The following is a 23481-nucleotide window of genomic DNA, read 5'->3' on the forward strand; positions in this document are numbered from 1 at the left end:
AACCTGAGCAGACCTTTGGTCCCTTGGCCTCACCTGCAGAAGTCCACTCCAACATTCTTGAGCTTTACGACTGTGGTATAGGTATGTCCTTCCTTAAGCACTCCAAACTTCACGGATGACGGGAGAAGATGGAACCCAAAAGGGGGTGACTTTGCATTGTTAATGGCAGCAGATGCAAAAGAGGATGTGTTCACTTTTCCTGCGACAGAATCTTGCACCTTTGCATTAAGGAAAAATTAATAAAATTGTTCTAGTTGGAGTTCCCAAGATTAAAAAAAAGTCCCTGTCACCTTACAACCAAAATAACTTTGGTTGTAAGGATTACATGAGATGTAAAATCAACGATTACATCTCATGTAATCCTTACAACAGCCCTGTGAGGAAGGATTTTAGGCTTTGTGTTAAGGATAAGGAAGTCAAGTTTAGAGAACTGAAACACAGGTAATTGTTCAAGTGCTAAGCGGCAGAGCAAAGATTCAGACTCAAGTCTGCCTGATTCTAGAGTCTGTGCCCTTTCATCTGTGCCAGTGGTCATTAAACATTAGCATCCATCAGAATCTCCTGGAGAAGTCATTAAGACCCAGATTTCTGACTTTACCCCTGGAGTTTTTCATTCTGTTGGTTGGGGGTAGGGCCCAAGAATCTGCATTTATAACGAGTTCTCAGGGTTGGCAATTTTGCTGGTCAGGCATCTACACTTTGGGAACCACTGCTCCTGCCCTTATTACTCCTCAGATCAGCAGTGCTGACACCAGCGCTGATTGGCTGTGGGGAATTTGTTCCTATGTTTGTTAGAACTGCAGAATCTCGGCCGGGTACGGTGGCTCACGCCTGTAATTCCAGCACTTTGGGAGGCTGAGGCGGGTGGATCACAAGGTCAACAGATCGAGACCATCCTGGTCAACATGGTGAAACCCCGTCTCTACTAAAAATACAAAAAATTAGCTGGGCATGGTGGTGCGTGCCTGTAATCCCAGCTACTCTGGAGGCTGAGGCAGGAGAATTGCCTGAACCCAGGAGGTGGAGGTTGCGGTGAGCCGAGATCGCTCCATTGCACTCCAGCCTGGGTAACCAGTGAAACTCCGTCTCAAAAAAAAAAAAAAAAAAAACTGCAGAATCTCATGCCCTACACCAGACTTAGTGGGTCAGAATCTGTATTTTAACAAGTTTCCAAGGTAATTCATATGCACATTAACGTTTGAGATGTACTGTGATTATGTCAGCTACGTCTATGTTACAATAAATTCTGTGATGGAGATGAACACCGTGTGCTATGAAAGAAAAAAGAAAGATAATTATCAAAACTGATGGGCTTCAGAAGGTTTCCCAATAAAACTGGGTGGAATCTTAATTTTAGAGGCTCCAAGGAAGAAAGGGGCTTGGTATTTTTAAAGAATGAAGAGAAATCCACAACAGCTGAATTATTGTGAGTTTGACTCGGGGTGAGGGTGAAGAAGCAAATGGGGCTGTGGCTTGTCCTCATACTGTCATTTGGATTTTATCCTAAGAGTCATGGCGATGGTGGTCAAGATCCCCTCAGCCTGTTGTAGTGCGCTGGTAAACTGGCTCTCTGAAAACAGTTCTGATTTCTAGTGTTTACTAATTTTGTGGTGCAAGTATCCCAGCATGGCTGATTTCAAGCTATCTGTGGTTTGATAAGTGGCTCATAAAATTTCTGTCAGGAGCCCGTATGAATCAGCTCCAGCAAAGCACCACCTCCGTTTCCATGTGTGAGACGGAAGTTTAAAGACCTTCATTGGTGAGTTGTGGAGATGGTCAATTGCAGTACGCAGTGGCTGGAAACTAGTAACTTCAATGAGTCCGAATTATATAAAATCTACAGAAGGAGCAGGATTGAAAAGAAATAAAAAATAAAGAATTATATCACATGCTGATTGGCTCTGGGGAGTTTGTTCCGTGTCCACTTTACCTTTGCGAGAGGTCGAGACTTCGGCTTGGAACTCAGCAAGTAACGAGGCAGCTTCACTCGTCCTTTTTTCGCTTGTCCTGTGACGTCCTGCAGCAAGGACTGGGTTGGAATTTTCACGGGCTCCAAAGATTCTGGTTCTGTCAGACAGAAAGCTTAAATCATGCCACACGGACATTTCATTCAAAGACACATTTGAAGTAATAACACAGTGTATAAGAACATAAACCAACTTGGAAACTTTTCCTCTTTGCTTTTCAAAGAGCGTGTTTATTTTTATTTTATTTGATTTCAGTTTTTCTTTTAGAGTTACTGCAGGTTTGTTATAAGGGTATACTGCATGATCATGCTGTGCAAACGGTGAACACAGGACTCAGTAGGGAGTGTTGCCGCCTGCCCTCTCCCTCCCTCCCTCCTTTTGGAGTTCCCAGTGTCTCTTCTTCCCCTCTTTAGGCCCGTGAGCATCTAAGATTTAGCTCCTACCCAAGGGAGAACATATGATTTTTGGTTTTCTGTTTCTGCATTAATCTGCTTAGAATAATGGCTTGCAGCTGCGTCCATGTTTGTGCAAAAAACATGATTTCATTCTTCTGATGGCTGCATAGTGTTCCGTGGTGTATATGTACTACATTTAAAAAATCCAGTCCGTCATTGATGGAGGTTGATTGTGTGTCTTTGCTGTTGTGAACATGACTGCCGTGAACACGTGAGTGTGTCTTTTTGGTAGAACAATTTCTTTTCCTTTGGGTGTATATCTAGTTACAGGATTGCTGGGTCAAATTGTAGTTCTATTTTTAGTTTAAAGAGCTTATTTAAAATGAGAAAAGTCTTCTTTTAATTCTCATTTTATGTCCTTTCATTTTACAAAGTGATTTTACATGCCTAACCTAATACTTGTCCTCACAACAACCCTATAAGGTGGGCAGTACAGATGCTATTAGCATCCTTTTTTTTTTCAATAAATGAGAAATATAAGATTCTAAGAAGCCAATAGCTTTCCTAGGATAAACTGAATTATACCTAGGACTTAAAGTTTCTTTCTCTTAAATCAACGGGATGTAACACAATAAAACATTAGCTCTGAAGGATTTCTTAAAACTAATGAGTAAAAGATTCCCAAGGATTTGATTCTACTACTATATTTATAGTTCTAAAAAATGGTTTAGTAAGTATAGCTAAATTAAGCCAGGAAATTAAATCTTCAGATCATGAAATTCAGGGACTTGTTCTGTTCCTCAGCTGCATGAGGGAATGAGCAAGTCTAGGAGATCCATGCAGCAGCAGCTGTGTGTCTTTGTTCCACAGATCCAGGAGGAGGAAATAAGAATTGTATTGGAGATCAGGGTGGTTAAAAAGCCTTTCCTGCATTCAAATCAGGAAGAGAGGAAAAGGAAGGGGACCAATATTTGCGTGCCTGTGATCTGCAGGTGAGTGCCACACTTGTTTTTACATCTGAATGAGGAAGTTGTGGCAGTTATAATCTTGGACTGCTCACCATTTTTCCCATCCTCCATCTCTAAGTGCACTCCTACCACAGGCATCTGGTTCCAAGGCATCCCTGGTCCCGGCCGTGAGGAGCAAAGCCCAGCCAATGAGGGCCCTTCCCTGAATATTTCCACTGAAGAGGTCAGGGATAAGCCCATCTTGCATACTAGGTTACAGATCTGGAAGACAGAATCTTGAGCCTTTATGCTCATGATCTCTGCCACATCGACGTAGCCTGTCCTTTGTAGGAGAGGACAAAACCAAACGGGAATGAGTAGGGGTGGGTCACGGTGGAGGCAGAGAGGATGTGGAGAGGAAAAGGCAATCGGACACATACTCTCCTGGAAAGCCAGAGCCTGAAGCCAAATGCGCGTGGGCCGGCACCACAGCCACTTTCTGCGTTTGCTTCTGGGCACCAACACATTTCCTTTATTGTTTTTGTTGTCCAAGTGAGTTTGAGTTTTGATTCTCAGGGTTGTAAATTGAAAATTTCCAACTAATAGAGTAGTAGTCTCCCTTTTTTAACCGATGTTTGGAATGTGGACCAAAGTGTGTTGGATCCAGGAAGAACCAGCTCCTTTTACTACCCGGCGTGTCCCAAACACATGTGTGCATCTAAGCGTCCTGGGCTGCTTTTGGAAGAATAGAGATTTCCAGTCCACATGCCAGAAAACACCTATTCCTGACCAAAACAGAATCAGAATCTCTGGGAATGGAACTCAGTGGTCAGTGTTGTAATGCATTTATTCCCTTGATCACCGTTCCCTGCACAGGCAACCATTCTATTGGCTTGGTGTAGGTTCTGTTCATATCCTTGCCATATGTGTACTACTGCTTTGTGTGCATGCATCAGTCTAATAAGCACGCATTTGTTGCTCATACTTTTATTATGAATAGTAAATATGGTATGGAGCGTATCATGAGCTGGACACTGTGCTCAGCATTTTACATATGTTAACTAATTTAATTCTCACAGCCCTGTGATGTACACACCATTATCTCCCCTTTACAGAAGAGAAATAGGAAGAGATAGAGGGTTTAAATAATGTGCTCAGTGTCACACAAGGAGCCAGGATATGAACCGAGGTAGAGCCTGTACTCTTAGTTCTGCACTATACTAGACTGCCTCCCATAAAACATGCAGATGATTATTCCGCTGAGAAGCCTAGGGCTTCTGCAGGGATAGGGGTCATGGGGGAGGGAGTCCTCGAGGGGCTTGGAGCAGTGGCTGATTACCAGCTGACACAGGGGTTCTTTAGCATAAACAATGGGTACAGTCCAACTAGTGCATTCGTCTGAATATAACCAACTGAAGAACCGGTAGTGGTTAATTGTTACCATGCTGAGCAAGGCTGGATTATTTATTCACAATTATTTACCTCCCCTTTCAGAATGGCTTCCCTGTAGGTGGAATGTGATTCTCTGCTTCATTGACTTTGAGCTTGGCCATGGGACTTGCTTTAACCAACAAAGGTGTGTGTAGACGGCAGTGTAGGCCAGGCTGAGCAGAAGCTGTGAGGGGCAGCACGTGTTTCCGCCAGCATCTCTTGAGCTTTGACGCTCTGCTATGAGGACAGCTTGCCTGAAGTGGTGGCTCCTTAGCTCCTACAGTGTGGCCTTCTTGGAATATACCTGAAACTTACCTGCAGCTGGAGGTGTGCTGGTGAATGGTTAACAACTACCATTCCTGGGATAAACTGCCCTGGTTTGTACCAGTCTGGGGCAGAGCTGCCATGGACATCCACAGGCCCACAAACCGGCTGTGCTAAGCCACAACAGGATTTGGGGGCACTTCCGTGCAGTATCATCACGGTGAGCACCGAACCCACGTTTGGTTTTGCGAGTCCAAACCTTCTCGCTGACTCTATTGCATTTGGCAGACATCATCTTGTATTATTACTAAATACACTGATTTCCTGTTCATTTCTCCCTCAAGCTTTTCAGCATATTCATTTTATTTTAAATAAAATATTTAGGCCGAGAGTGGTGGCTCACACCTGTAATCACAGCACTTTGGGAGGCAGAGGGAGGCAGATCACCTGATATCAGGAGTTTGAGACCAGACTGGCCAATATGTTGAAACCACTTCTCTACTAAAAAAATTAGCCAGGCGTGGTGGGGCATGTCTGTAGTCCCAGCTACTCGGGAGGCTGAGGCAGGAGAATCACTTGAATCCAGGAGGTGGAGGTTGCGGTGAGCCGAGATCGCACCACTGCACTCCAGCCTGGTGACAGAGCAAGACTCCATCTCAAATGAAATAATAAAATAAATATGCTTTACTCTTCCCTACATCTAAAATGTAATGTAATAAAATATAGATAATTGGGAGTCTTGAAACTCATTTTCTAGCTCTGGCTCAGTCACAAATTTGCTGTATGATTTTACATACAGCTTGACTTCTCCAGGTTTTGGTTTCCTTAGGTAAAATGAGGGTAGTCGGGCCGGGCGCGGTGGCTCACGCCTGGAATCCCAGCACTCTGGGAGGCCGAGGCGGGTGGATCACGAGGTCAACAGATCGAGACCATCCTGGTCAACATGGTGAAACCCCGTCTCTACTAAAAATACAAAAAATTAGCTGGGCACGGTGGCGTGTGCCTGTAATCCCAGCTACTTGGGAGGCTGAGGCAGGAGAATTGCCTGAACCCAGGAGGCGGAGGTTGCGGTGAGCCGAGATCGGGCCATTGCACTCCAGCCTGGGTAACAAGAGCGAAACTCCGTCTCAAAAAAAAAAAAAAAAATGAAGGTAGTCATAGGTGACTCACCTCTGAAATTTAAGATCTATGAAATTGTTTATTTTTCAAGACCACTCCTCCCATAAAGCTTTCTCCACTGTTTTGTGTTAATTCCTTACTACTCTGAATTTCTTTAAACTTTTTAACATCAAAATTTAATTTTCCATTTACAGTGAAGTCATCTTACTGCCCCTTATCTCAAGTACCTCAGTGCCTGGGGTTGGTTGCAGTAGGTGTCCTTCTTATTTCAAAACAGTTTATTTTTCCTCCTTCAAAGCTCTGTTCTGTTGAAGCTTGTGCCATCAGACTGTGTTAGTTACTACCTCTCCAAGTGGTTGTCACTGGCCACTCTCCATCATTCCCTTTACTCCCTGGTGATGTTAACACCCGAGAGGGTCCCCCACTTAATCTTTCCCGATGACACCACCTGGATGACCCATCTAGCACCCAGTCCTATCTGATTCTTGATCACACCACGTCTTCACCTTTTCCACCTCAGAAAGTCCCATGGCCACATTTTTTACCTTGCCGACCCCGACAATTCTACCATTTTCAAAATCTGTTTCCAGCACCCTTTCTGGATTGCCACCTCCTGTTCTTCTAGCTTATTTTCCTGACGCATCCAGCAGGCGATTATATGAGCTCACTGATGTCTCTCGTCAACACTATCACCTTACACAGGCAGGGACATTCTTTCCGCTCTTGGTTTGCTTTCCTGTTTCTCTGGAATAGATTTGATGCGCTATCGTTCTCTCTGCTCCTTGGCAATCAGACAGGAATCCCCCCATCCATCATCCCCACACCAAACCTATCAAGCTGCCTGCAAATGTATCCCTATTCTCTCTCTTCTCTCCTGTCGCTATGGATAAAGTGACCCTGTTCATATCTAAGGTTGACTCTGTCACTCAAGATGCCATGCTCTCTCATCTTCTTTAGGACCTTGCTGTCTTGCAATGTGCTGCTCCTCTCTCCAGCATCATCAAGTTCTCTCTACTATGAAATTCTCATCATTTGCAAATTAGGCTCTAGGATGCCTAATCTTTAGAAAAATATCCCTTCCTTGACTACACATTGCTCTTTTACCTGCAATCCCATTTCTCTAGTCTTCCCAGCAAAACTCTAGGGCAAAGCTATGTACTCTCGTGCTGCCATTCTATCTATTACCCACTTCACCCAGGCTGCAATCGTCTCTACACTCGGAAGCTGCCTTGTTAATTTCACCAGTGAGCTCCATCTTGTTCAACCCATCTTCCTTTCAGGAGCACTTGCTACACTGAAAACACTCAGTGATTTCACACTCCTGTTTTTCCGCCACCTTTCTGCCTTCTCCTAATGGCCTTTACTGGCTCTTACTCTGCCTTGAGTGATCTGCCCGCCTTGGCCTCCCAAAGTGCTGGGATTACAGGCATGAGCCACTCACCTGGCGAGGTAAATCTCTTAATTCACCCATAAATGTGGCAGAATACTTGCTCTACAAGATATAACTGAAACCCATCAGTAGATTCCCATCTCACGTTCAGCACAGAACATACCCACAAGAACCAAACGGTGGCAAAGTTATCCGGGCAATGCAAATCACCCTCTCTATCTCTCTTTGTGACCAGCTATGTTTAATTGAATTATCTTAGAAAAATCAGCACAATGTAACTCCATTATAACTAGATATTATCCCACATTATTCTGTATTTCAGTTTCTGCTAGTCCCGTAGGATTATGTGCTATGTAAGGTAAATACCTCTCATGTGCTTTTTTTTCTAGCACCTGCAGGACCAGGAAAGTACTGAAATAACAGGTAAATCCAAGTACCAAATTTCTGGATACTCCAGAAAATCTATCAGGTGTCTCACCTTGAATAAATCATACAAGTTCTCAGAGAACTAAAAGGGATAAAAGCAAGTAAAAATGAAATAAAATAACATCAATAAAGTATTTGTATTTCTTTCTTTCAATCTGGAACTTGCAGTCATTATCAAAAATGTTTTTCGAGATACTTTGATGTGTTAAGACTTACCTGCAGTTGGCCAGGTAAATCTCTTATTTCACCCATAACTGGGGCAAAATACTTGCCTTTGCAAAGCTTCATAGCTCCAGGATCTGTGACCCTCTCGATTTTTTTCAGTAACTCTCAACCACACCTCATAGTGCAATTTCTCATATGCCAAAAAGGCATAATGTTCAGTTTCAAGAAACAAGATTTTAAAAACGACTGCCGTACCTTCAGGAGATGTTGTTAAATTTTCAGTTTGGTTCTCAGTAGTGAAATCCTTCTTATCTGCAGTAATCTCTGGTTTTGGAAGACTAAGCACACTTGAGGATTTCTCTTCTGAAACCTTATGTGGCTTGAGATCTAGAAAACCCAAAATGAAACTTATAAAGTGATATTTTGTAAAACGATATAATGACTGCTAATGTTTATATGAACAAATATTGAACAAGTTGCTTCACAATGAACAAGGTACCTTTTCTCTCACTCTCTTTAGAAAGATTAAATATAAGGAAGCCATTAAGAGGCAGGGATTCTTAAAATACAGTATAATCTTTGCCATTAACAAACAGGACAGTATTTGCAAAGTTCGCACTCCCTAGGAGCTAGCTGTTTCTTTATGAGCATTATGACCAAACAGTAGAGTTGTCATCTTGTCATGCTATGTAGAAGAGGCCAAGCAATTTGTTTCTACTTTTACCTGGTAATGGCAACTGAGATGTGATTTTTTTTTTGAGACAGAGTCTCACTCTGTCACCAGGCACCAGGCTGGAGTGCAGTGGCGCAATCTCGGCTGTAACCTCCGCCTCTTGGGTTCAAGCAATTCTCCTGCCTCAGCCTCCCCAGTAGCTGGGACTACAGGTGCACGCCACCATGTCCAACTAATTTTTGTATTTTTAGTAGAGACCGAGTTTCACCATATTGGCCAGGATGGTCTTGATCTCCTGTAGTTGTGATCCACCTGCCTCAGCCTCCCAAAGTGCTGGGATTACAAGCGTGAGCCACTGCGCCCGGCTGATTTTTTTTTTTTAAGTTTCCAAACTTTAATTCATTCATTACTGTGAAAATATAGGTCTTTGTTAAATGCATCTCTCTAAGAAATAGGTACAACAGGAAACAAACTTTAAAGAATCTATCCAGGATTGAGGAGGCAAATACATTTCAATCTGTGTGCCAAGCCTGGCTGAATAGTCCTGACTGCCTCGAGTACTGTGCTGAAAAGACTTCCACAGTCTCATTCCATTTCCAAAGGAGAATAAGCAGTGCTTGTTTAGTGCTGTCTGCCCAGGCTGCAGGAGGTCTGAGACGCAGCATAAGAGCCACCAGCTTCTGGTCTGTGATTTCTCCGCATCACATCTATAAGTCATGGTTCTAGTCTTCATCTTTGGTTTATCAACTCTGTTGTAATTAGATGTTTCTATTGGCTGTGTTCATTATAGACAGCTGAACGTCGAGTATTACCTTGTGCAGTAGAAAATTCCTCTGTCTGGGTATGGTAATTACTCAGTTTACTAAAGGGAAGCACTGAATTTTATTTCATCCTTAAATTCTTCAGCATGCCGCTCCTGAGAATGAAGACATTCTCCTACTCACAGCAGCATCACCTACCCAGGAAATTAACAGAAATTTAACAATGTCCTCTCTTACAGAGTCTCATAATTAAACTTGTGCAGTTTCTCCAAAGTATCTTTTATAGCTCTTTCTTCCTCAATTAAGGATCCAATCAAAGCTTAGGTTTCACATTCAGTTTTTATATCACTTCAGTCTCTTTTAGTTTAGAACAATCATCCCTTTTTTTTGTTTTAATGACGACTTTTGAAGAGGCTGGGCTGGTCATCTTATAGAATATCTACATTTTGGTAGACATTTGTCTGTTTCCTCTTGGATTCTGGTGAAGGATTTTTGGCAAGAATTCTCTACAGGATTGTATTAGTCTGTTTTCACACTGCTTATAAAGATGTACACAACGCTGGGTATATCTACAGGTAAAAGGTTTACTGGACTCACAGTTCCACATGGCTGGGGAGGCCTCACAATCATGGTGGAAGGCCAGGAGGAGCAAGTCATGTCTTACATGGATGGCAGCAGGCAAAAAGAGCAAGCTTGTGCAGGGGAACTCCCCCTTACAAAATCATTAGATCTCATGAGACTTATTCACTATCATGAGAACAGCACGAGAAAGGCCTGCCCCCATGATTCAATTATCTCCTCCTGGGTACCTCTCACAACACGTGGGAATTCAAGATGAGATTTGGGCGGGGACACAGCCAAGCCATATCAAGGGTCTATGCACTTTGCGTCGCATTACATGAGAACTCACTTACTGCTAGACCGTCTTACTGTTGGTAGGAGTGTGATTACTTAGTTAAGGTAGAAAACGCTGAATGTCTCCATTGTCAAGATACTTTTTCCTTCTTATCATTTGTAAGTATATGTGGGTTGATATTTTGATACCTTACAAATGTCCTGTTCCCCAACGAACTTCATTACTTCCTTGCATTTTAAATTAGTCAGGTCTCCTGAATGCATTTAGGCAAATTTTAAGCACACTGGATGAAAACTAAATGTTATTTACATCTTAGTTTTCTCATGTAACTCAGCCAGGTCGGTAACATACAGGTCACACACAGTAGGTTATGTCATCAGCTATCACTGGTTATAGTTGCTAAGAGGCCACTGCTAGGTATTAATTCAGTCACAGACATTTAACAGGAATATGTGCTATGCTGATGTATTACCTAGATTAAGATCAGATGTATCCTGAACAGCTGTTTCACCTGTATCTTCGTTTTTCTTTGTAAAAGAAGGCAGTTTTTTGGAAAGACTGTCCAGATGATTATACTGAAAGAAAAAAAAAGACTTATTTTAGACTTACACATGGCTGAAATTCAACTGTCACAAATATGTTAAATTGATAAGCAATGATGAAAACATATTTTTAATGACCAGAAAATAAAGTTTACAAATTAATATTCTACAAGAGACTAACACAATTCTAGTTTTTGTCAACTAGTCATAATTTCCTGTAATTTCTTCTGGAATTTTCATAGAAATGCAGGGTGTTTGGAATGTCTGAAAATATTCACTTTGAATCAGAGTTTTAATGAACTGGCCAGTGAGGGGAAGGTTGGGGCTGTGGTCCTACAGGTAGGCTGAAATAGAACAGGAGAAGATCATTCTGCCTCTCTGAGCTTCCAAGAACTCCCAATCTCTTAGTGGTATCTTAACAGCTGATGGGTGAGGAAATTTTAACTGAATGAAAACTCCAAAATGAGTTATCAGAGGATAATGATAGGAAAGATTCTGCCTACAAAGGCTTAATATAGATAGGAGAAGGTAATAAATAGTAAGACTGAAAGGCAGGATGGGGGAGTGATAGTAATTCACTGCAGAGAACTTCTGCTTAGGTGCAAGACCTGAAATGAGTCTTCCCTATCACATGCTGCTGAGAATACGGATTTGACAGAAAACAGTCAGCTAGGTCAATGCAGGAAAGAATTAAACAACAGCAGGAAAGATGGATTGCATAATAACATATGCAATATATCAGCTTCTATCAATACTTTTATTTGATTATTGTTCATTATATTCAGTTACCTGAGACTGATACAACTCGTTCAATTCAGAGTTTAAAAAGGGTGGTATTATGCGGTTCCTAATATCCATTAGATAATTTTTTGTTGTCTCAATTTCCTTCCTGGTTGATGTTTCCATAATTATGCAAAAGAAGACACAGAACATTTTCAGGTGTTATCCGTTTGTGCTTTAGCTCTAACTCCCACAAAAATGAATGCAATCACCAACGATAAAACTGTTGGAATTAACTTGTTAGATATTTTTTGTCAGGTTGTTTTGGTTCATTTTCTCATCTTTAAGAATTAGTTACACTTCCTACTTTAAAATCGGACTCTCGTATAAGACAGGAAATAATGGTACCAGGTGTTAGTTTGATTTTATAGTTGACCTCAAAAGGCTAAAACCCACATAGCTCTGTAATGGTTAAACTTGTTGAGGTTTTTCAGTTCTCTGAGGTTTAAATGACAGCTAGAAATACTGGTTTTCATAATGTCAGTAGCAGTAGTAACAAAAAAGCATAAACAAATCAAAAACAAAAGCATGAGGCATAATTTGTGAACAATGTGGTCAGTGGTTATAGAGTGAAATAAAAGCAATGATGATAATCCTGCTTTCCAATACCAGAACCCCTATACTGGGGAGACCAATGAGATGTAAACTGAAGTCACTGGGTAAGTGTCCCGGAGCTTTTAAAGAGGGCTAACTCAGCCGGGAGGCTTTTCCTTGCCCTTGCCTGGTGTCTTTTCCTGCTTCCTGAAATATGATGGCTGAGGCTGCAGCAATGGTTTTGCAACTATAAAGTGAACTTGAGAATGGAAATCATGTACTAAGAATGTTGAACAGATAAAAGGAAGGAATCTGAATTCCTGATGATGTTGTGGTGGTTCCTACCATCAACTGCCCACTTCTGACTTTTTTTCACATTAGGAAAAATAAGCCCCTTTTTAATACAAGCACTGATTTGGAGGTTTTCTGTTAAAGGTAGCTGAACTTAATCCTACCTGAAATAGTTTTCATTTTTAAGTGCTTATCGCACGACAGGAGTTTTGCAAAGTATTTTACATTTAATCTTATAATAACCATATGAGTTACTATTTTTTTAAATTTTACTTTAAAGTTCTGGGGTACATGTGCAGATCTTACATGATTGGTTTGCTGTCTCCAGCCCCCTGTCACCTGTATTAGGTAATTCTCCTAATGTTATCCCCCTCCAATCTCCCCACCCCTGCCAGCCCTTCCCTAGCTCCCCACCCCCAAACAGACCCCAGTGTGTGATGCTCCCCTCCCTGTGTCCATGTGTTCTCATTGTTCAACACCCACTTATGAGTGAGAACATGCAGTGTTTGGTTTTCTGTTCTTGTGTCAGTTTGCTGAGAACGATGGTTTCCAGGTTCATCCATATCCCTGCAAAGGGCATGACCTCATTGTATGTTTATGGCTGCGTAGTATTTCATGGTGTATATGTGCCACATTTTCTTTGTCCAGTCTATCTTTGATGGGCATTTGGGTTGGTTCCAAGTCTTTGCTATTGTAAACAATGCCATAATGAACATACGTGTGCGTGTCTTTATAATAGATCGGTTTACAATCATTTGGGTATATACCCAGTAATGGGATTGCTGGGTCAAATGGAATTTCTATTTCTAGATCTTTGAGGAATCGCCACACTGTCTTCCACAATGGTTACTATCTTTATCCTCATTTTATGGGTTGAAAAACCAAGCACAGAGAGGTTAAGTAACCCCTTTCAAATCACATTACCAATAAGGGGTGGAATCTAAATTAAAACCCAGGTTGCTTGCCTCCAAGCCCACGATCTTGACAACTGCACATGCAGGGAGCCGTCAGTCCCCCAGGGTGAGAGCTGAAAGAGACCTCAGATATTTGATAGTCCAACTGATGGGCCAACTGAACTCCTGAAGTGAAACAACCAGCCAGCATCACACATTTTGTAAGTCAGTCACATTTTGTAAGTAGCTGATTGGATCTGTGAACAGTGCTCTTATAGCAGTTGGCCTGTCTGGAAATACCAGACAAGCAATGACCAAGATACAACCTTACTTAAACAATTTTCACTTCCCACTGAAAGTATATCATCTCTATTGCTTCACTGGATTCACTCATCAATCTACGGCAGTCTGGCTGCTGCCTACCACTTTCTTAAAATTATTCTCACAGAAGAAAGTAATGAACCTTCTAACTTATAAACCCAAATTCTTTTTTCATTTCATTTGTGATTCTTCCACGGCATTTACATTTGCTGACCAGCTTCTATTTCCTAGAAACTTTCTCTTTCCTCGACCCAGTTCATTTCCCACATTGCCAACACTTCTTTTTCTGTGACACTCATCTAATTATATTTTTCACGCTTCTTTAACAAGCTTTCACTGGCTTGCCATTATATACCTATAAGTATACAGGTATATATATACTTATATTCAAAACATTATATACCTATATTCAAAACTTGAAATTGTTAATGTTTTAAAATTTAAAAACATTGAATAGATAGTATAGGCATATGTACACAGTTTTAAGAACACTCAAAAGTATATAATACTGAAGTACATCCTAGCCCCCGACTCTCAATGTCTTTCCCCTCAGGCAATCACTGTCTCTCAGAGAAGTTTTTAGGGATACTCTGAGAATAATGGTCTTCAAGGTGCACAACCTTAAAATATGGCAGCTTGGAACACTGAATATTTTCAGCTGAAGGAATTTGAGAAAATGGTAGAAGCAGGGAGGTTATTCTCACCTTCCCTCTGTCCTTCTTCCCTGAAGCAGGACATAAAACCTAGAGAGGAATTTCTGACCTTCCCCTTAAGCAGCTCATAAGACCCCCCCACGGAGGTGCCCTTGTAATACCTGCAGGAAAGGTGGATCTGTACCTCTGAAGACAAAGGCACACAGAGAGGAATCTGAGCAACAGACCTTGCTACAGTCCCCCAGTTTATCACCATTAGATTATGCTTTCTGTGCCCTATCGTATTTCTCCATGAGTGTTTATTCTTCATCATATCTAGCATAAAGATACTCAGGCCTAACCATTTATTTGGGTCTTCATTTCCTTATGAAGCCTACCATGTCATGTAAAACTTAAGCTATCCTCCCTGCAGTTTGACCTTGTAGAGGGGAGGTGACCCATGAGGCTTAAAGTCTCACCTCAGCACTCCTCTAACACATTTCACAAGACAACCCTGACATTTTTATGAAGAAGCATATTAATCCTGAAGTCATTCTGAAAAGGGGCCATGAAAATGTGTACAATAGATAGTATCATATGTACTACTACATATTCAACAGATATATCTGGCTGCTTCTCTCTATGACAAGACGGCTGGAGTGGAAATCCCCAGTGAGGACTAAGAGGAAACCAAACCATATAAAGCTTAGAGCACATTCCTCCTGTGAATTATAAGAACCTTGAAGGTTTATGACTGTGCTCTGCATTAAGTTCCAGAATACTTATTAGTATATTCGAATCACCAAAAACTCAGAGAGGGCCTTGAGAGCTTTCCTGCTTAGGAGAGGAAGGTCATCTATCTAATGGTCAAATGGGCTTCCTCAAGAGGCAGTGAGGTCATCACACAGAGCTGAACGACCACTGGGTAGAACTGCTGAAGAAGAGAGTTCAATAACACCTGGGCACCTGGTAGGACGCTTTGACCTATTCCACTCTCAGAGTCTATTACTCTGGGCCTTTTCAGGCGCTTATGCTTATTTTGGGGTAGAATTACCTCGTTTTGTCTATCTTTTCTTTCCAGCGTTTTGAGGATGCTGTGTGCCTATGTGAAAGGAAAGGAAAATATGATGAAAAGGGGCAATGATCTCAGCTTAAAAACAAAAACAAAACCCCCCACTACTATATGATGAATTGTTAATATTATGCGAGATGAAGGGCTGTGAATTCATTGACGTAATCACCCAAAGTTATAGCAACTGCATATCCCATTTCCCCAACCATTGCATGCCTAATACTAACTAGAACACATGATTGCATTAGCTTACCTCCATGTCTTCTCAAAGAAATCTTTGCCAAATGTGTCTGGTGGGCATTTTGGAGGCGTAGCCAAAGATTGCTTGTATAAATCGGTTAGGTGAGCTGCAACTTTAAACATGAATATATTCAACTTTATCCCCACTTCTTTATAGGGCAACACGCAATCAGTACACAATTACTCATTTGAGATGCCTATTAAGAGCCTATATTTAATCCATCAAGTGTTTACTGGGGTTTACATGACAAAGCTGAAATACAACAGTAAACTAGACTACTTTTATGAAATCTCCTACTAGAAAACATACAGCTTACAGTTAAAATGTAAAATGCAGTGATATCTCATTTATCCCATATTATTAGGGGAAGCGATATTCCACTTAACTGAATTTCCTTAAAATTCAGATAATTTCCTTAAAATTCAGTTAAGTGGAATATCTGAAGCAGCAATCTTAAAACAAATTAACCGTCATATTGAAATTGCTCTTCTGAATATTTTCCTGCTTCCTGAATCTAAGAACATGAATATACAACAATAGTTGTTCAACAGCTTAGGCAGCGATTCTCAGAGTTCATTCGCAAAACATGATCCTGGTGGGGTGTCAAAGGGAGACTAAGAAAAGGGAAAGGTTGGCATGCTTCGTGGTCATATGACCTTGGGAAACACCGACATATACAAGGTGAAATAGGTTTCGTTACTTTCCTGCATCGTTCGTTAATTAATGTACATTGTGGCTCTCTCAGAAAACAAGACAATATGAAGCATTATCCAAATGTATTTTAATATGAAACTCATTTTTGAAGGATCCTTCTCATAGATGAGTGTTTTAGAAAACACTATGGGGGAATGTTTACTAGGATCATTTTAATTACGTGTCAGGGACAGCTATAGGTATGCAAGAGCTGTTTCCTTCCCAGAATTGTTTGTTTCAAAACATGTGTTAGTTTGTGTTTCACTTTTCAAAAACGGATGTGTTTTTCTTTGTTGTGCCTGTTGCTTTGTCCCACAGGTAAAAGTTCAAAAGCTACAGGATAGGGTTGCCAGATCAACTATAAGGCCCCTGGTTAAATCTGAATTTCAGATAAACAAACAGCTTTTTAGTAGAAGTATATTCCAGGCTTCTAGGGACAAACTGTGTCTTAGCCTGTTTTTGTCGCTATAAAATAATACCTGAGGCTGTGTAATTCATACAGAAAAGAGGCTTCTTTGGCTCACATTCTGCAGGCTCTACAAGAAGCTGACATCTGCTTCTGGTGAGGGCCTTAGGCTACTTCCACTCATGAGAGTGGGGGAAGGGGAACTCACATGTACGGAGACCAGATAATGAAAAAGGAAGCAACAGAGAGAGGGAAGATGCCAGATTCATTTTACCAACCAGCTCTCATGGCAACCAATAGAGTGTGAATTCAGTCACCACCAAGAGGACAGAGGGCACCAAACTATTCATGAGGGATCCACCCCTTTGACCCAAATACCTCCTATTGGGCCCCACCTCCCTCCAACATTGGGGATCAAATTTCTTTTCTTTTTTCTTTTTCTTTTGGAGACAGGCTCTTGCTCTGTTGCTCAGGCTTGAATGCAGTGGCATGATCTCCAGTCATTGCAACCACCACCCACCAGGCAAAAGCACTCAGAGGAGGTGGGACCACAGGCACACACCACGACACCCGACTAATTTTTTTTTTTTAATTTTCTGTAGAGATGGGGTTTCACCACATTGCCCAGGCTGATCTCAACCTCCTGGGCTCAAGAGATCCACCCACTTTGGCTTTCCAAACCCTTTTGCTAGGGTTACAGGCACAAGCCACCAGGCCTGGCCTGGGGATCAAATTTCAACATGCGATTTAAAGGGGTCAAACATCCAATCATTAGAGTGAACCATAACCAACAGAATGGGAAAAACATTTTTGCAATCTACCCATCTGACAAAGGGCTGATATCCAGAATCTACAAAGAACTAAAACGGATATACAAGTAAAAAACAACCCCATTCAAAAGTGGGCAAAGGATATGAGCAGACACTTTACAAAAGAAGACATACATGAGGCCAAAAAACATATGAAAAAATGCTCAAAAAATAAACCACCACTACAACATGGCCAATATGAGAATGGAGATATGTCCATGGTGTCTTGTTATCTTGAAGATAAGTGTAAACTTCAAGACAAGTGTATATAAGATTATTCCTTTGAAATTTGAAAATACATGGCAGAAGAATATTAAATGCAACTTACCTTCACTAACATGGCTTTTTGTAGCTTCCTCCATTTTAGGGAAAGACTGAAATGAAGATAGAATTACTTAAGGGTGACGATTATATTACTTACAAGACTTATTTGTTTAGAAACATTCTCTCAAGTTGATCTTTTGTGAAAACTACTATAAAATGAATTAGTTTTAAAATACTGATATAAATTTAATTTCTGTAGGTCATTCCTTTCACTTAACTAATTTCTAAAAATGGAAATAATTTTAAGTTGTAAAAATTCCTTTTTCCTCTTCTTTCCTGTTTCATTTATTAGTTCATTCAGCATTTTAATAAATTTCAATTCTTTTGAAGACAATAAAAATTTTGTTTAAGGACCTTAAGACTTATTTATGAAAGAAGAGCCTGAAATGTATAGAGAAACAGATTTCCTCAAAAATTAAAAATTATGAGGAGGGAACAAATGCTTCATAGAAGTGGCAGAAGCAGCTATTCCTTAATGATATTTTGTCTTGAAACATTTAATACTGAAACAATCGTAAGAACATAGGTATACAAGGCATTTTCTTACCATAACCAGCTTGAGGAGATCAGCAGCATTGCCTCTCTCCTCCTCAGTTCTGGAATCTTTAACCATCATTTCCTGCAGCTCATCTTCTTTCTTTAGAATATGGTTTATGTAATCCTAAATTAGCAGAATAAAATAAATAGATAAAAGCCAGGAATTAGGTAGAGAGACACCAAAATGGTCATCAACTTGAAATATTACCCAAAAATGAAGAATCTATAGGTTTACAATACTCAACAATTGTTTGCTATTCAAAGAATCTGAAAAGACATTTCCTTAATATGTTAGTGGAATAAAACTTCAAAAGTCCAAAAGCAAAGTTGTAAGGGCCACAGGACAGAGCTGTATGGGGACCTCAGAGAGGCCCTATTAACTCTGTGCTTAACTGTCCTCATCAATAAAATGGACAGAGTTGGGTTAGATGACATTTAGGATCCTTTCAGGTATAGTCTTCTATTTTATCTGTGAATGGAATTTGCCTGGTTCATGTCTTTGCTTCCAAGAGAAATATATTTTATTTTTTCCATGAGTATTTGATCCATCTTCATAACTAATAATCCCCTGCTCTGTGCCAGGTGCTAGGCATATAACCATTAGCAAAACACATACCATCCCTGTACTGAGGGAGTCAACAACTTGACATGTTATAGACGTGATCACACAATTAACTATGGATTTAACATTCTTAGACCGCTTCCAAAGCCAGCAATCATTTTCCTCCACAGACAAATATTATATTAATATGTGGCTCTGTCTTTTTCCAGTGGTCACTACATCAATTTTCTATATGGTGACACGGATGAAGGACTCTATATAGGAATCACTTACAAAAATTTTTTACTTTCTCAATGTCTTTGGGGCTTAAAGATTTCTACACCTTATGGGAACCACTAAGTATTTTCTACCTCTCAACGCTCTACTGTGAAAGACTGACATCCTTGTGTTGCACTAGGTAAATACTGGTAGAATTACATAATTTCAGGTTTCTTAGGAAACCAAGAGCAACGATTGCTCTGCTTCTGATTCTTTTGGGTCGGGTTATCTAGATTCCATTACCTTAAGGGAAGCCTGCAGCCTCAGTTTCACCTCATTCTTTATGACCTCATGCTGCATGAACTGACGCATCTGTAGCACACTGGGGCTCTTGAGTAAGGCACCTGGGGCACTCACTAGCTGTTTGGACTTAGTGCAAAGGCCCTTCCAAATCTGAGTGCCAAACCGAGGTCCTGAAGTTTTTTTCTGTTAACATAACAAAGCAATAAAACCACCAAAGAAATCAGAATGTTTTCACATTCAAAATGTTTTAACTGTACATTTATTATGTAGATATCATAATAACTTTTTAGGAACACAGTGATGAAAAAAAATCCATACCTCAAAAAGTTCTGCAAATATAAGGAAAATCGGTAACAGAACAGGGCATGCTTTCCTCTTTGTTTCTGTTACCCAAACACTGGCTATTTAAACATCCTGTTGCATGGTGTCCTGGGTAGAATGTAGAGAGTGCTAAGCAATACTGTGCCATGATGATGTAACAGCAGCCTAGCCTATGACAAATGCATGTGGCTATTGCTTAGTACCCACGAGTAGCTGAAGACATCTGGAATTGAGCAATCTTTCACTTTTAGATTCTGTGTTCGTTTTGACCCAGAAAGATTCTTTGCAAGAGAAATAATTCCACAGATGTGGGCCATCTTTGAGTTCACTCTAGATGGAGCATGCCTCCAGAGTCTGAGGATCTCTGGGGCAGAAAATCTATGTTGGAGTTAACTCACATCTATATGTTATACTCATGATTTTCAGGAATGGTGTGCTTTGCTGCCCTATGTCCTCAAGTGTGCTGGATGTGCTTCATTTTGAAAGGCCTGGATGGTGACAGCCACATAGGGGCTTTGCAGGCCCGGGTCTCTCCCACCAAATGTAGAAGGTCAGAGCATAAGAGTTTCAGAGGATGAGAATAAACTTCCTTCAGTAATCTTAGATACGGCACACCCTTTGTCGTCATATGGTGTCTACAATTTGGATAGAGCCTTAGTGTGCCATTTGGCGTGAACTCCTCATTTTCAGAAAAGAAAATGGAGACTCTGGGACAAGTGTGACTTGTCCTAGATCCCACATGAATGAGAGGTAGAATTAGGACCCGACTTCTAGTCTCCTTCATCTTACCATGTTGACTGTAGTCACCAAATTTAACCATAGGGCTAGGAGGCCATTGCAATCTTAAGTGTTCATCATACATGCTTGCTATTACAAGATTTAGTGTAGGACAGCAAAAATGATCACAACAAAAAACATTACGTCAATTAACACTACTATCAATCTCGAATCATATTATCAATATCTTTACTGATTTAATTAACACCCGACAATATGTTGGCTGTTTGACATAAATTGCTTGTAAAATGAAATGGCAAATTATGTAAGATGCAGGACTTCATCGATTCTTATCCAAGACATTTTATTTTATTTAAAAAAATTTAAGTGTGGCTTCTCTTATCTGACATCATTACAATGTTTATTTTCTAACATTGCAATTGCAAATCTCTGTACAATCCTTCATATTATTCTTAATTTGTGCATTTTTAATATATGAAGAAAAAAAGGAAGAGTAAAAGATCCAATATTGTATGTTAAAATTAACAAATAAGATAGACTGGATAAAGAAAATGTGGCACATATACACCGTGGAATACTATGCAGCCATAAAAAAGGATGAGTCATGTCCTTTGCATGGACATGGATAAAGCTGGAAACCATCATTCTCAGCAAACTGACATAAGAACAGAAAACCAAACACCACATGTTCTCACTCATAGGTGGGTGTTGAGCAATGAGAACACATGGTTACAGGGAGGGGAACATCACACACAGGGCCTGTTGGAGTTGGGGGGCTAGGGGAGGGGCAGCAGGGGGTGAGGAGATAGGGGAGGGATAGCGTTAGGAGAAATACCTCGTGTAAATGACGGGGTAATGGGTGCAGCAAACCACCACGGAACATGTATACCTATGTAACAGACCTGCATGTTCTGTGCATGTACCCCAGAACTTAAAGTATAATTAAAAATAAAAAAAATAAATTTTACAAAATATAAAATAAATAAGAAATGGTAGAAGGAAAGATTACTGTATGATATTATGTCAGTAATTCCATGACAGAGGAGGTGTAACCTGGCTTACTCAGAAAGGATGTTTTCATATTTTAGGAAGATGTTCAAGCCTGCCATACAGGATAAAAGAAATAAAACAAATTAGCTAGCTAGGAATATTCCTCTAAAACGCTGTTGCCACATCTACAGATGTTAGGATCTTCAGATATAAAACTCCTTGAGCACATTAACAATTTACATACAAATAAAAATATATGAATATGTGGGAGGAGACCTAGGACTCTGGTCCACTGCTGGAAGTATATGTCAATAAAATGACTTTTTGGAAAAAAATATATACCTCAACTGAGGGAAATGTTTCCCATGACCTTGACTGGAGATTAGGAGGAACAATTGCATCTTCCTTTTTTATTAGCCATGGTGATGCCTCATGGACAGGACGGAGGACTGTGATGCTCAGGGTGCCTGGTTCAAAGAGAGTTGTCAGAAGACCGTGACCCATCGGAGAAAATGAAAACGCATTCACTAAATTCAACAAGCTCTTTCTGAACAGCCTTAGACATGAAAGATTAATGAGATACAATGACTATACTTAGGAACCTTACAATCAAACAAGAAGGAGGAAGCTTTCAGTCACTGTTAACACCTAGAGGCGGGATTTAGGTCACCTGGAAGTATTCACTGACACCTCACTGTCCCTCGCCGACCACATACAAGGTATGACAGTTCTCCAATAACCTTGATGAGTGCATCTTCTCTCCTCTGCGAACCCTACTTTATGTGCTTCCGAAAGGTCCTCTTCTAGAGCACAGCAACAACTGGCTTTGCCACCTATGCGTACGCTGTGAATGAACCTTCCCCTGCAGCCGGGGTAACTGATTATGTTAGTCCATGATTAAAATTCTTAGGTCTTCACATTGCTCATGAGATAAAACACGGTCCTTAACATACTTTTGCCCCTACCTCAACTTGTGCTGTTCTTCCCCTCTGTGCTTCAGCTACTTTGCTCTTCCTCCAACCCACGTTTTCCAATGCTTTATGCTTCTCCTCTATGTTTCCTTTTCCAAGAAAGCGCTCTCTTACTCTGATTAACCCACTTGCTCTTGGCTCAGGTGTCTTCCAGGAAGCCTAGACGATGTCAGTTTCTTCTGCTAGATTCTCTCATATATCTATGTTCCTTTCCTTCATGGACCTTATCCCAACTTGCAGTCATACAGTCGTGTGACTTTATAACTAACAACTATCTCTCCCAGTAACCTACAAGCTCCATGGAAACAGGGTCCAGGCTTGTTTTAGTTCACCATCATGTTCCTAACACCCAGCCAGTGTTTAGCACATGGCGGTTTGCCAAGTAGAGGCTGGTTAAATGACTAGTAAACCAGTGTGACATGAATTCTTATTCTCCCACAGTTCCATACGTGCACCACACTGACTGGGGGCCAGCCAGAGTCCCCCGTGTTCTAGATTCACCAAGAGCAAGGTGTATTAATGTCATGCACACTAAGAGTTGTAACAGCGCAGAAATGCAGGCTTATTCATGAATGCACACAAATTGTATCCAAAAACACAGAGAAAAGATGAAAAAAACAAATACAACACATAAACCTAGGCACAGCACACAGGTTTTGTGCACAGATAATATGTAGGCTTATATCTATATTTAAATACACAAGTATTGGATGGTCGTTGCTTAATGCAATATGTATCTCTAACCTCCAGCAACACACACATTTCCTTGAAGTTGATGAAAACAACCTAGGTTTACCTAATGAATATAGCTTATGTAACTTATCAGGTGTTTCAGGTTGGCATTATAACTCACATATCAATTTCATCAAAGCAACATCTTCAAAATGACCAAAAAAATGAATTTACAAGAGACATCTCACTTTCTTTGT

General features: G+C 40.6%; 1 protein-coding gene across 7 annotated transcripts in view; it reads right to left on the reverse strand.

Annotated features, from left to right (window-relative positions):
• Positions 1–23481, reverse strand: part of SPAG17 (sperm associated antigen 17) — a 275909-nt gene that overhangs the window by 21174 nt on the left and 231254 nt on the right. For 6 of the 7 annotated variants that reach the window (XM_035252595.3, XM_009001977.4, XM_009001979.4 and 3 more), the window contains 11 exons: positions 21924–22048; positions 19533–19715; positions 18480–18593; positions 17937–17982; positions 15713–15812; positions 15442–15489; positions 11726–11825; positions 10867–10969; positions 8360–8491; positions 1931–2067; positions 34–218 (listed from right to left, as the gene is read on the reverse strand). In XM_035252595.3, the coding sequence (XP_035108486.3) occupies positions 34–218; positions 1931–2067; positions 8360–8491; positions 10867–10969; positions 11726–11825; positions 15442–15489; positions 15713–15812; positions 17937–17982; positions 18480–18593; positions 19533–19715; positions 21924–22048 (1273 nt within the window). The remainder of the gene's footprint in view (positions 1–33; positions 219–1930; positions 2068–8359; positions 8492–10866; positions 10970–11725; positions 11826–15441; positions 15490–15712; positions 15813–17936; positions 17983–18479; positions 18594–19532; positions 19716–21923; positions 22049–23481) is intronic. The other variant, XM_009001976.4, reaches the window with a different exon arrangement.

The sequence above is a fragment of the Callithrix jacchus genome, chromosome 7 (assembly GCF_049354715.1).
Source record: "Callithrix jacchus isolate 240 chromosome 7, calJac240_pri, whole genome shotgun sequence".
NCBI classification, from domain to species: domain Eukaryota; kingdom Metazoa; phylum Chordata; class Mammalia; order Primates; family Cebidae; genus Callithrix; species Callithrix jacchus.